Source organism: Girardinichthys multiradiatus, chromosome 23, assembly GCF_021462225.1.
Source record: "Girardinichthys multiradiatus isolate DD_20200921_A chromosome 23, DD_fGirMul_XY1, whole genome shotgun sequence".
Taxonomy (NCBI): domain Eukaryota; kingdom Metazoa; phylum Chordata; class Actinopteri; order Cyprinodontiformes; family Goodeidae; genus Girardinichthys; species Girardinichthys multiradiatus.
In genome coordinates, this window is record NC_061815.1 from 36,520,151 (window position 1) to 36,533,715 (window position 13,565).

At 40.9% G+C, this 13,565-nt stretch overlaps 1 protein-coding gene across 4 annotated transcripts in view; it reads left to right on the forward strand.

Annotated features, from left to right (window-relative positions):
• The first annotated feature begins 1,249 nt into the window (after positions 1–1,249).
• Positions 1,250–13,565, forward strand: part of med12 (mediator complex subunit 12) — a 65,384-nt gene continuing 53,068 nt past the window's right edge. For 2 of the 4 annotated variants that reach the window (XM_047353266.1, XM_047353267.1), the window contains exons 1-5: positions 1,251–1,437; positions 6,492–6,596; positions 6,686–6,877; positions 9,441–9,600; positions 9,710–9,885. In XM_047353266.1, coding sequence (XP_047209222.1) covers positions 1,336–1,437; positions 6,492–6,596; positions 6,686–6,877; positions 9,441–9,600; positions 9,710–9,885 — 735 coding nt within the window. In that variant the 5' untranslated portion in view covers positions 1,251–1,335. Of the gene's footprint in view, positions 1,438–6,491; positions 6,597–6,685; positions 6,878–9,440; positions 9,601–9,709; positions 9,886–13,565 lie in introns of all 4 variants that reach the window. The other 2 variants (XM_047353268.1, XM_047353269.1) reach the window with 2 other exon arrangements.

Here is a 13,565-nt window from a genome sequence, read left to right on the forward strand (position 1 = left end):
TGAAATTATACAGAGTTCCAACCTTGGAACCTTCAGGCAATGTTCCTTGTGAAGGATTTCTGGAGGCCAATCCTTGAACAATCCCCTCTGGATCCTTTAGGGGTTTTAAAAATAATCTTTTAGGAACCGTGGCAAAGTTACCTGAAGGTTCTCCAAATGTTTCGCAGAAAACCCACAAGGGAACATTTTTTTGTGACTTCTCCAGAGGAATGTAAGGATAAACCTGGGCTTTCCAGTAACCTGAAACTGCTTATAGCTTGTAAGTGGGCTTATACCCAACTCTGACTTGTACTTCTCAACAACTTCATGGTGTTATGCCTCTTGCTTAGTTGTGTTGCAGCCTCTGGGGCCCTTCAGAAAAGGTGTTTATACTGACAGATCATGTGACACTTTGATTGCACACAAATGGACTTCATTTCACTAATTATGTAACTTTTAAAGGGAATTGGCTGTAGCAGAACTCATTAGGGGCTTCTTAACAAAGGGGTTGGCTACTTATAAACATGGCAATTTTTCTTTTCTTTTAATTCTTTTTTTTGATAGATTTTTCTTATTTAACTTCACTAACATAAACTATCTCTCAAATAAAATAAATTTATAACAAAACAGGCATTAAACCAAGGAGGTAAATACTTTTGCATGGCCTTAGCCAATTTATTCCAAAGAGAAATTGTGTTTTATTTCTCAAAACATATGATTACATTAAAAAAATAATCCCATTGTGCGATGTTTTGTGAAACTATTAATTCTCCATGGACTTTTTTTTACATGTTGTGACATTACAAACACAATCTGATTATTTCGTTTAGGATTTTATCTGATGGATCAATATAAAGTAGTGTACAATTATAAAGTAGAAGTAAGAAGGATTTACAGTTTTCAAACATTAAACAGGTGGCTTGCGTTGGTATTCAGTCACCTTTAGTCTGAGACCCTAAATAAAATCCAGGCAACCAGTTGCCTAATTGTATTATTAAATATTGTCTATTTGAGTGTAATTCTAATCTGTGAAAGCCTCAGGGGTTTGTTGCAAAAAAAAAAACAAAACATCATCATGAAGACCAAGTCACACAGCAGACAGCGCTGGGATAAAGTGGTTGCAAAAAAAGGTATTTTTAATCTGATTAACGAGCCCCAAGCAGAATGATTCATCTAATTTACTGAGCATGAATATGTACACTTGTAGTTCATCTCCAAATGCTTTAAGTGCATATTTGTGCGCCTTTATTTTGAAGTTGGGTTCTGAAAGCATCCCGGAAGCTCGTCTGCCTGTTGTAGCACGGCTAGTCAGGCTGCTGCTGGGGGGGAGGAAAGCCCTGGCTGTGATGCCGCTGGATGATGGCTGCTTTCGGGATCTTAAGTTACGAACACCGGCCTTTAAAGCGGCTCCGCCTCGGCCCTCCGGACGTATATCCCCAGGATCCAAAGCAAAAAGAGGTAAGAGCTTTGTCTTATGGGATATAAAGGCCCAGGATTGGTGTTTCGGTGAGGGGAAACTGCTCCCACAGAGCAGAGGAGCTAGCTAGCAGCAGCTAGCCCGTTTAGCAGCCCTGCAGACGTTTCGGGCCTCGTAGTAACAATGAGCAGCAGCAGCTCCTGGTTGGCAGCTTGTTAACCAGCTCCTCCGGCTTAAGTTTGGAAAAACATCCCGCTGCTTTCACGACTGGGTTAGCTGAGCTACCTCCTCAGCTAGCGGAGATTAGGATAAACTGCTACATTTTCTCTGTTTCGTGGTGGAGAACAGAAGACGTCGGGGATTTAAATTCTACGTGTCTTGTTTGTTTGAGTTAACTGGTTGCTACACATTGACGTTAGCTTAACCTGTTCATCTAATCCCTTAAAAAAAATTCAGAGCACGCTTTAAAATAGGTGGTCGATTTTAATCTATTTCCAGGCAAGCTAAGTGCTGAGTATTAATCTGTCATTACGCTGATAGCGAGTGTGAGAAACTTATCTGGTTTTATGGATCTTTAATGAAGTAATTTACCAACCTGTAGCTTCGGGTATTTATTTATTTATTGGTTGAAGGTTCTGGCAGAGCACAGCTCTAGTTCAGTGAGCATCCCGGTGATTTTAACATTATATTCTGGGCATTTGGGGCTCCTGCATGAAAGGCAGCCTGGTCAACCTTTCTGCACCCCTCAAAAATAGAAATATAAACGCACACAATGCTGTTAAAAAGTGTTTGTGTCCTTGTCGATTTCTTCTGTTTTTGCTTTCTTGTCAAGCATGCTTCAGATTATGAAACACATATTAATATGAAACAGAAACTGACTATTGCAAAAAGCAGTGTTCAAATGATGCTGTCATTTACCAAGGGAAGATGCTGTCTGAAACAATGGCCCACTTGTTAGACAGCTTGTTTATAGTCAAGCAGTTTCAAGTCTGCACTTTGAATAGGCCACTCCAAAAACCGTCTTTATTTGTGAGCCGTTCAGAGGTGGGATTGCCTTTGTCAGGGGCATCCAGGGTTGGTCTTCCGGTGTCCTGCATGTTTTAGATGTTCCTCTGCTTCAGTACACCTGATTTCCATCTATGGCTGATTAACAGGCTTGTGCTGGACTGCAGCCATCTGAATCAGGTGTGTTAAAGCAGGGAAACATCTAAAAATCGCAGGACACCGGCCCTCGTGGACCGACTTTGGACACCCCTTGCCTATGTGTTTTGGATCACTGTCCTGCTGCATAACTCAAGTGTGCTTGAATTGGAGGTTGTGAACTGATCACTAGTTGTTCTCCTTCAGAGTTCACGACTCATAATTCATACTAACTAGCTGTCCAAAGCTGCCCCCAGACCATCACACAACCCCAAATACGTTTTTCAGTTTTTTGTAGGTATTTGTAATTTTTTTTTTTTTTTAAAGCTGGTAGTTTACTCCATATGTAACGAGACACACATGATCTCAAAAGCGCCACAGTCCACAGAATATCATTCCAAAAATCTTGGGGTTCATTATTTCTTGTTTTTGGCCAGTGTTAGATGGGCCTTTTGTACATTTTGGTCAGAAACAGTTTTGACCTTGGAACTCTCCAATATGGCGGTGCTATTAGAACAATAGATGAAAGATTGATTCGAGCTCTGGCATTACTGAACAGTAAACTCTGCACACACATGTAATAAATTCACAACTTCTCCTTTAAAATATAAGAATTTATTAACAAAAACAATTCAAGTTAAACCGAAGGAATAAAGAAAACTAATGGTACTATATACAAATGAAGGAACAAGAAAACCAATAAAAACCTTTACCAATAAAATGATGCAATATTGCCATTCAGTGTTATCTATGTTGGAGAACCAAGGTTTATCTTGAGGAATTTGAAAATGAGAAAAAAATCAGTTTTAGAACATAATTCTAGAAGTAATTTGTCCTAAAATTATTCTTGGAACTTAAGAACAATAGTTGGCGTGTCTTCAAACAACCAATCACATTTCAAAATAGAGAAACAGTATTTTAATAAAATATTATTTTAAAGAATGATTTACTAAATTAGAAATCAAAGTTTTTGGATAATTAATTCGTAATGTTGTTTAATTAGCCATCCTTATTTAGCTAAATAATATTTAGGGAAATAATGTTTTCTGGATTGGAAACTAATTTTTGGATTCTTAATGGTGTTTAATTAGCTATTACAAGGGGTAATAGACTAATAAAATGGCAGAGAGGAACGTCTATTGACTCACAAGATGGTGTGGAGTCGGATTTAAATTGACTTTATTGGCGCTAGCATTAGCGGTTTTAGTTAAAGGAAAGTGGCTTATTTATCAGCCCTTTTAGTTCACATGTACTTGAAATACCAATAATGCAAAGATCATGATGCATTGAGCACTGGTGGTGCGTTATGGCCAAACTGTGTTTAAAACCACCCATTAAATAAAGTTTGTCTTAATTTTAAAACATAACACAGAACAAATAACTGGCCTCAATGCTGAAAGGCCTTTCCACATTAGCATGAGTGGAAAGCCTGCTAGCAAATAGTTCAACCTTTAAAACCCACACAAAAACCAAAACCTTCATGAAATAAACTATTTTTAGATTATTTCCATCTAAACTAATTTTCTCTGCCCAAGCATCACCTTTTACGTGAACTGTTCTGAAGAATGAGGATAAGAGGTCCAGAGGACGGTGTTTTGGGTAGCGGTGTTTGCACGGTCTGGCCAACACAGTGGGCACAAACAAAGAAATGTTGCAGCTACTCTCAATAGTAGCTATGTGGGCAGCCCCCGCTGCCTAGACTGGCTCATAGGAAGAGGTGTGATACTGCGATTGTCTCTTCTTTCGCAGGAAGTAGACAGAGTCTCTTCTGGGAACTCTCTGGCTCAGATGCCTTTCTGCAGAAGGCCCAGAAAGCAAGTTTCAAGACATGTTTGTCTTAATTGTGCCTTTTTGCATGAATGCTTGATTATTTGGACAGCAGATCATACATAACTTTGTGGTTGATCTCGATCGACTGCTCCTTTCTGGGCTGGGCTAGAAGTAGGCTAGTGTATTAAAAAGGTGCAGAATTTCCTACTCGCACCTGTTTGTGCACAATTCAGAATCCTTGTTTTAGCTATGTTTTTAACCACGGTTGGGGCACTACACTGTCCACTCCTGGTAAGGTCCAACTCTGTTCCATGTTCTCTCCATTTGTGGAAAATTGCTGTCACTGTGGTTTGCTTGGGTTAAAGGGCTTTGACATGTGCATGTAACTCTTTCCAGACTGATTGATGTCAATGACTGTTTATTGTCAGTTTTTGAAGTTCTTCAGAACAGGGAACGATGAGCTGCTTTTTGATATCTTTCAGCCAACTTGATGTTGTCAGAAAGGAGGGTATTTTAATTGTTTTCTTGATTGTACAGGTCTATTATTAATCAGGCTTGGGTGTGGCTAGGGAAATTAAACAAAGAAATTGGTAAGTTATAGTTAAATAATGATATAACAAGGGGCTAACTCCCTAAATAGCTCTTTACTGTAGTGATGAGAAGGAAGCTGAATCAGACAATACCTATGGCAGTTAATACCTATAATATTTCAGATCAAGTAGAATAAAAATGTGCAACCATGAGCAAAATTCATTGCAATTAGTAGTTAGTAGAAGTTGCACCTTCTATAATTTTGCAAATAGCTTTAATTCTTTGTAGCATGGACTAAGTTGATAAAAAACATTATTCTTCACCCATCAAGTTTCAACATTTCCATATAGCTGTTGACAGATCAGCATTGCAGGATAGAACTTTTGTATTGCATCCACTTTTTTAATTTCCACCATAAATGTGAGATTTGATTGAGGTCCGGACTGTTTGCTGGCCATGCCTTTTGAGCTGGACTACGTTTCTCTGAAAAAAGTTTTAAATCTCTTTGTTTGGCACCAAGACACATTGGCATCCTGAGAGATGACATCTTTATCAACAGACCTGCTTGGGTTTGACAGAATGAGAAAAGGGGTCCTTAAATTTCATTTGTCTACCCGTGTGTTTACTGTCGATGTAATGCCATTTAGTCTGGACCTTTACTAGGCCATCAGCCCCATATAGTTGTTGATCGTGAATTTTGCTGCTTTTCTTCTGGCAGATGTTTTTATGTCATTGGGATACAGAGGGAGAGCATTTAAGCATGTTTGTGTTTGTTGACAAATCTGGTCACTCCGACCTACTTTTCCAGGGGCTTTAATTTTTGTTTTCCTCTACCCTGATCATTCGTCTGTCCGTCCGTCCATCAGTCTGTCTGTCTAATACTCATCCATCCATCCATCCATCCCGTTTGCCAATGTTTGGAATTTCGAGTATACATCATCGATGCCATGATTTAAAAACGACCACTATGCAGGCCGGCTAACACTAGAGTTTAGTTCATAATGGATTATGTTTTCTGTTTTGTAATAAAATCTTACAGCGTTCAGCTGTTTTTGTTTTATACAGTTTTCTCACATCGACTCCTGTTCCAAGTCATTTTTTCATCAGTTTTGTTTTGCATTTTCTGTTTTGACTTTTCTTTTCTTGTGAAATGATGTCTTCTGTGGTTTTTCCCTTTTGCAACCTACTCATTTTGTTGGGAGTTCCTCTAAGAAACACGTTTTGCCGTACTCCGTGTTAATTTACCTTTTTTTAACTGACATTTGTAATCCTTTTTGTTTCAACTGACAGGTCTCTTGTTGAGGCATCGTCTCCTGTCTTTCAGTCAGGTGCAACGGCGTTCTCTTTAATGTGGAGACTTATTTGTGTGGTTATACTTGTGCATGTATTTGTTTCAAAAATTCAGTTTATAGGGTGCTGCTATAAAGTTTTCTTCAACAGAGTAATTCATTGACACGTCATTACCATCATGAAGCCACAACGTTCAGCTGTTGGATAAAATTATTTTATTTATGTGCTTTATTTGTTATTGCTTTATAAATTAAAACAATGTTGAGTTGGGATTCCATTTTAAAGTCATGGGTTTTATACGGTCAGCACTTGCATATTTCCATGTTTTTTTTAACTTACACATTAACCTGTCTGTGTGTTTCAGGATGAGTTGACTGCTCTGAATGTAAAGCAAGGATTTAACAACCAGCCTGCTGTGTCTGGTGATGAACATGGCAGTGCCAGAAATGTCAACTTCAATCCCTCAAAGGTAACGATGAATCAGTCTGGTTAAAAATTATACGTTTGAGTATTTTAATGACTTATTCTTAGTGATTTTATTTCCTCGCGTCTTTACAGATCAGCTCAAACTTCAGCAGCATCATTGCAGAGAAGCTGCGCTGCAACACGTTTGCAGATACGGGGAAGCGCAAACCGCTGGTCAACCAGAAGGATAATTTCTGGCTCGTCACAGCGAGGTCGCAGAGCTCCATCAACAACTGGTTTACAGATTTAGCTGGAACTAAACCGCTCACACAGCTGGCTAAAAAGGTGAGAAACTGGAGCAAGTCTTCCTATTTATTGGTGGTCATTTTCCTACAAGAGGTATATGTAGCATCATCAAACAGTAAGATTAAACAACCTCCTCCTGTTTTTTATCCTTACTTGTACATTATATTTACCTAAACTGGTCATGTGCATTTTCTTACACCCCATGTTGCTCCCAAATTATTCTAGTTTTAAACTAATTAAACATGAGTCTAAATATAGATAAACTAGTATGACAGAGCTGATGAGATGGCAGGAAGAAAAGAAAAGCTAATGAAGTCTGACAGAGCAGTCTCATGTCTGTCTAATTTGACCTGCTTTACAAGGTAAATTCAGAGATTTCTCGATATTTTGCCCTTTTGTTACATTGATATAAAACCATTTCTCCATCCGATATACGGAGCAGGTTCACCAGTACCCGCATTTATATGATCTCTCTATGAGGGATCATAAAGTTAATGAAATGGCCCCACAGGCCTTCACCACGAATTCGATGGGCCATCCTAAAATACTCCAACGCGCAGCCAGGATAACAAATAATTTTTCTATTACTCATCTGACCCTATAGTGTCTGTAATTGTACAAATTTTCCCCATTATTAGGTTGGTCCCTATAAGACAAGTCAATGATAAACACACATTAAACTGTTCACGTCTTTATCAAATGCTTGGATATAAACATACTATTGTCTGCCCAAATTGATACAAATGATAACAATGATGTACAGATCTAGGAAATATTTTCTGTCTTGGTACTATCTAATTATATTTAGTTACTTCAATCTATATACAAAACTACCCAAGGTTTGTGTACCCAACTGCAGTTTCTTACAAAAACACAATATTATGTAATTATTATCTGAGTGTGTGAAACCTGTGAAATGAAAACCATTTCAGGTGACTACCTCTTGAAGCTCATCAACAGAATGCCAAGAGTGTGCGGAGCAGTAATCAAAGCAAAAGGTGGCTACTTTGAAGAACCTAGAATATAAGACATATATTCAGTTGTTTCACACTTTTTTGTTCAGTATATCATTCTACATGTGTTAATTCATAGTTTTGATGCCTTCAGTGTGAAGCTACAATATTCATAGTCATGAAAATAAAGAAAACTCTTTGAATGAGAAGGTGTGTCCAAACTTTTGGTCTGTACTGTATATTTTTGGAGAATACTGCACCGAAGTCAGGCTCGTCTTCAGAGTCCTCCACTGAAGCAGGACAATAACTGAGCCCTTAAAGTGTTTTCTTTTTGTGATAAACTTTATGCTCAAAAACAACAACCTCAGTCACCTTGGTGGTCTGGCTGCTGACTCCCTGCTGAAATTAACTGCCATAGCTGTGGCATAAATCCCCAGTTTTGGGTTTTTGCTTCCCCTAAATCCAAGAGTAAAACTTTTAAATAAAGCTGGAGCAAAAACGGTTTCCAACATTCAGACTTTTTTTAGTGGGTGAGGAGAAATCCATGCTCTTCACCAGTTTATTTCCACAAAGTTTAAAAGATCGCTGCAGCTACAGTGCTCAAGAAAGGGCCAAAGAGTTTGAGATGGGGTGGTTACAGATGCTGGTAGAGTCCGTATGAGCTTGCGCCCTACTGTTTTAGTAGCCATGACTACGAAGGCACTTATTGTGCTTATTTGCCTCTGATTAATTTGTTTTATATACTTTTAGTATTTTTTTTTATGTTAAATCTGCCCTTTTAACAATTTTTTGTGTACATGGTCAGTGGATAAGGCTGTTTAGAGATCTGCTGAACTTGAAGCTGTCTTTTAAATGGCACAGCCTAATACATACATGGAGTAGTCATTCATAGCAGCTGTACCCAAATGCTTAAAATCCCATTAGGAGCTTCTGTGAATAATTCTTTCTTTGCTTTTGTAGGAATAAATGTGATGCTAGAAAAATGTCTTAAACTGAGGTGAATCTTCCTGGATTTTATATTACTGGACAAAACAGTTGAAAAATCAAAGTAATGCTCTGTTGTTTGATTCTTGTTCATGAAGCAAGTCTTTGTCCTTTTTGGTTGAATAGTCTCAAAACATACTAACTGTCATTGTTTGTAAAAAGCGTCGGCTTTTATGGTGATATTTATTTTTTACTGGAAATCCTTTATTTGTAGAGTGTTTGATTATTTCCTCTTTCCCAATTATATTTTTATTAAGTGTTTTCACAAATAGATGGCAGATTTTAAGATTTTACAAACGGGCTGTACTTGGTTTGCTCCTACCTGCAGCTGTACAAACACATCATTGTTTGTTGATAGTATAAAACTTTAAAATCTAGTTTTAACAATAATTTTCACAGATAAAAGAACCTCTCATCCAAAAAGATAGTTTAGGTTTTTAACAAGAAGAGACCTATATGAAAATAGACCTTCCGAATTGTTGCCTATTTAACTGCATTTGAGTTTAAATCTTTTTGAAAAATCAATTGCATAGAAAAAGGACAACGCAGTTTCTATTAAAACCAATCAAACAATTTAAGGTTTCAGGATTTTCGGCTTTATAATGAGAAATATTTAAATTTATTTACTCAGCGTTGCTATTGCACATGTGATGTCTCTCTTCCAGGTACCAATCTTTAGCAAAAAGGAGGAGGTTTTTGGATTCTTGGCTAAGTACTCTGTCCCTGTCATGCGTTCGGCATGGATGATCAAGATGACCTGTGCATATCATGCAGCTATCACAGAAAATAAAGTCAAGAAGAGGCATGTGATCGATCCTTGTATTGGTAAGTAAGATACAACGATATCGTTTTTACCTTTCAGTAGATTTATTCCCATTTGATTTCTCAAAATTTTGTGGCTTTGAAATAAATGTTCTTTTTCTTGTGTTTGTAGAATGGACCCAGATCATTACTAAATATCTGTTGGAGCAGCTTCAGAAGATTGCAGAGTTTTACCGACAGTTTCCTAGTCAGGGCTGCAGCTCCCCTCTTCCAGCCATGCCTGCAGACGTGGAGGCGGCCATGAAGCAGTGGGAGTACAACGAGAAGCTCGCCATGTTTATGTTTCAGGTGGAGTTAAACACAGACACTGTGCAAGAATTACATCAGTGCCATTTATGATTGTTATTTATTATCCTTTAATCCTATTTTTATTTCTTTCAACTTATTTCTCAATCCATAATTCATCAGTCATTGAAAGAAGCAAATCATTTGACTAATTTATGTTGAAGTCAGCCAGAAAAGTTGTAATTTCTGCGGTTTTATTTTTAATCCTGTTAAGAAATACTGCAGCATTTGACTAACAAAGACATTTTTTTTTTAATAACAGTTTGCTTGTGTTATTTTAGCAAATATAACCTGGAAGGTTAGGACTGCTTTATGTGACGTAATAAAGAACATGCTGCTCTTTTGCAAAGATTTGTCTGGCAGACAAAATGTGAGCAACCAAACAGAAACAAGACATCTTATTTTGAATAACAAAACAATTTCCACAATATATTAGGTTTTAGAAATTAAAATAGAGAACCTTGAGATGCTTCCTCACTGCTTTAAATACTGATTGAATAGGGAATGTGATGCTGAATGGAAAACTTGAACAGATTATTGGTGTGACTTGTTTGATATTGATAACAGGTTCTCTTTCATAGCATTCGTTTCGTGTCTCACATTGGCAACGCCCTCGGCGTGACCTCATCAGAAGCTCCTATTGCATTACGCCAGCCACGATTGGCTAGAAATAAGCTGTTGCTGCACTGATAGTTTATTCAAATACCTCTTCTCGCAACAAGCAGAAGTTCCAACTAGCTCTCCATTAGATACGGCCTCTCTTCGGAGCCTAGCTAAACTGTCCACAGACACGTGTGCAAGCTCGGTCACCGGGCGCTTTGCTCTGGGTTTGTCCAGTATCACGGAGAGTAGCTATTCCCTCGATAGAAATACCACGGGAAGAGTAGAAATACTCACAAAAAAAAAAAAAGTGGGTCAACTTACCTGCTACGGTTGTCCGTTACGGAGTAGCAATACTCCCTCTGTAAGCTACCCATAGGGAAGCCGCAACACTCCTCCCAACCTAGCCTCACCTGGTTAGCTTAGCTGTCACCAGCTAGTTTTCTTTTCCTTTTCGTAGCCTCACAGCCAAATCTCCTTCAAACATGGAGACTGCCAAGTCTTCCACAAAAACTGAGGAGAGCATACAGGCACAAACCTGCCCGTGTGGCAATAAAATTTCAAGCTGGGATACCCACCTGGCTTGTGTGGTGTGTCTCGGTCTGAAACACGCTCAAGCAGCCTTTGAGCCCGGGGAAGAGTGCTCTCAATGTAGCCGGTTTTCCCTCAAGGTGCTCCGTTGCCATCTGGCCCGTCAGTCGACATTGTCCAGCAATGGGCCAGCGTTGGCTTCGACAGCATCCGTACAGGAACCAGCCAATCAAGCAGTTTCTCTGACCACCGATGCAGTAGCCCGACCAAGTTGGGGAGAAATCCTCGACACCGTGGACCCTCTGCCGCCTGAAATGTCCGAGCACGGCCCCGCATCTGGCCCGCTGGATCTCCTGATGGTGGGAGACGATGAACTCTTTGACCTGGATTCGGAAATGCCCTTCTTGGATAACGATGAGGATTATGACCCATCTCCGCCTCCCTCAGGACGGGTTGCAAAACCCATTTCCTCAGGTGCGGGCCAACCCGGTCATGATATGCATGAACTGGATTTTGACCTGCACGACGTGTGCAAATGCGCTGCCACCAAGTTAAACATCCAGTGGCCCGAGGTTCAGGCGGAGTTAGTCCGCTCCCGTTTCGATGGAAAGAAGCTACCAAAAGCACGGAAAACAGGCAGATAACTCTTGCCGTTTTTCCTGGAGCTACTGGAAGAACTGGCCGTCTCCTGCCGCAACAAGCCCTTTAAGGAGAAGCACCCGGTGGCTGGCAGTTCGGTGCTGGATTGTGACGAGATGGAAAAGAGCGGCCTCCGCCAGATGCCACCAGTCGAGCCGGCGGTGGCAGCGCACCTACACCCGAAGACCTCCATGTCAGCGGGTGGTCCCACCCTCCTTTCAAGAGCGGAACGTTTTCAGTCCAGCCTGACTGATAAGTCCTACAGGGCTGCGGCGCTCTCAGTCCGTGCTCTGAACGCCTCGTCTCTGCTGATGGCTTATCAGGCGGAACTCGAGGAGCAGATGACCGCCTCACCTGACGCTGCGTTATGGGAGGAAGTGTGCATCATAACAGATCACTGCCTTCACCTCCATAAAGTGGCAATCCAGGCTCTGGGCAGAACCATGGGGCTCATGGTTCTGCAGGAGAGAGCCAGGTGGAGGAACCTCACCATGCTTTCCACTAAAGAGAAGGAGGACCTCCTGGACACCCCCATCACACCTCAGGGGCTGTTCGGAGCAGCGGTCACCTCGATGCAAAAAAGGTGGGAGGAGAAGAAGAGGGATGATGAAGCCTTGAAGCTGTGTCTCCCCAGACGTACACCCCAGCGCCAGACTTTTACCCAGGCGGCAGCTCGCTTTCCCCCCACCTTCAGGATCCCGAGACAACCGAAAGTGCAATCAGCTGCTCAGGCACCACAGAAACCCTCTCTCTGCCTCCAAGGCACAGTGGCAGCCCGAAAGCTCTCGCCCCGACCAGCTACCTCCCACCTCCACTCAGGTGGTAAGGAGGAGGAAGCGGTTGGCCAGACCCCCTCCCTGGACGGAGGGAGCGAGCAGGGATCGCTTGCCTCCGCGGCTCTGTTCCCGAGCCCATTCGAGGACTTCAGCCGATTTCAGTGCGTGCCCGAGAGGACGTTCGAGCCTGCTCAGCACGCCACGAAGAAACTGAGACTGTGTTCATTATGGGGAATTCCACAGCGACCCCCATTCACGTCATACCAGCACATTTTTCTGTTCAACAAAAATAAATGCTCACAAATTGTCGCATCCAGGCCACGAGCCAAGGGCACAGTTAAAAACATTGAAAAATATAAACGCACTATCTCTTGGGGATTTGATCCCTCCTTTTTTGGAAGGAGTGAGACCTCTCCCGAGTGTGAGCAGCTCTGTTGCGCAGCCAACACTGCGCGCATGCGTTCTACAAGACGGAGCTTTTTGCGACCTAGCGCCAGAAGGCGGCGCTCTCAGCCCGTTTTCCAAAGACTGGCCTGTCAGCCGCCTGACAGTGAAAATCAATCTTTGGGAAAAATGCACAGACTCAGAGTGGGTTTTAAGAACAATAAGGAGGGGATACAGGCTGCAGTTCGCCGTATCCCCCCCATGCTTCAGGGGAGTGACTCAGTCACAAGCAGAAGGGGAAGCCGCTCTTTTCCTACAGGAAGAAATTTCCACGTTGCTAGAGAAGAGAGCGATAAGACTGATTCCTCACAAACACTGCGGCGTCGGTTTTTATTTGCGCTATTTCCTCGTTCCGAAGAAAGGTGGGCGGGGGATGCGCGCAATTTTAGACCTCCGGACGCTGAATAGCATCTGAGAAAATACAGGTCCTTCTCAAAATATTAGCATATTGTGATAAAGTTCATTATTTTCCATAATGTCATGATGAAAATTTAACATTCATATATTTTAGATTTATTGCACACTAACTGAAATATTTCAGGTCTTTTATTGTCTTAATACGGATGATTGTGGCATACAGCTCATGAAAACCCAAAATTCCTATCTCACAAAATTAGCATATTTCATCCGACCAATAAAAGAAAAGTGTTTTTAATACAAAAAATGTCAACCTTCAAATAATCATGTACAGTT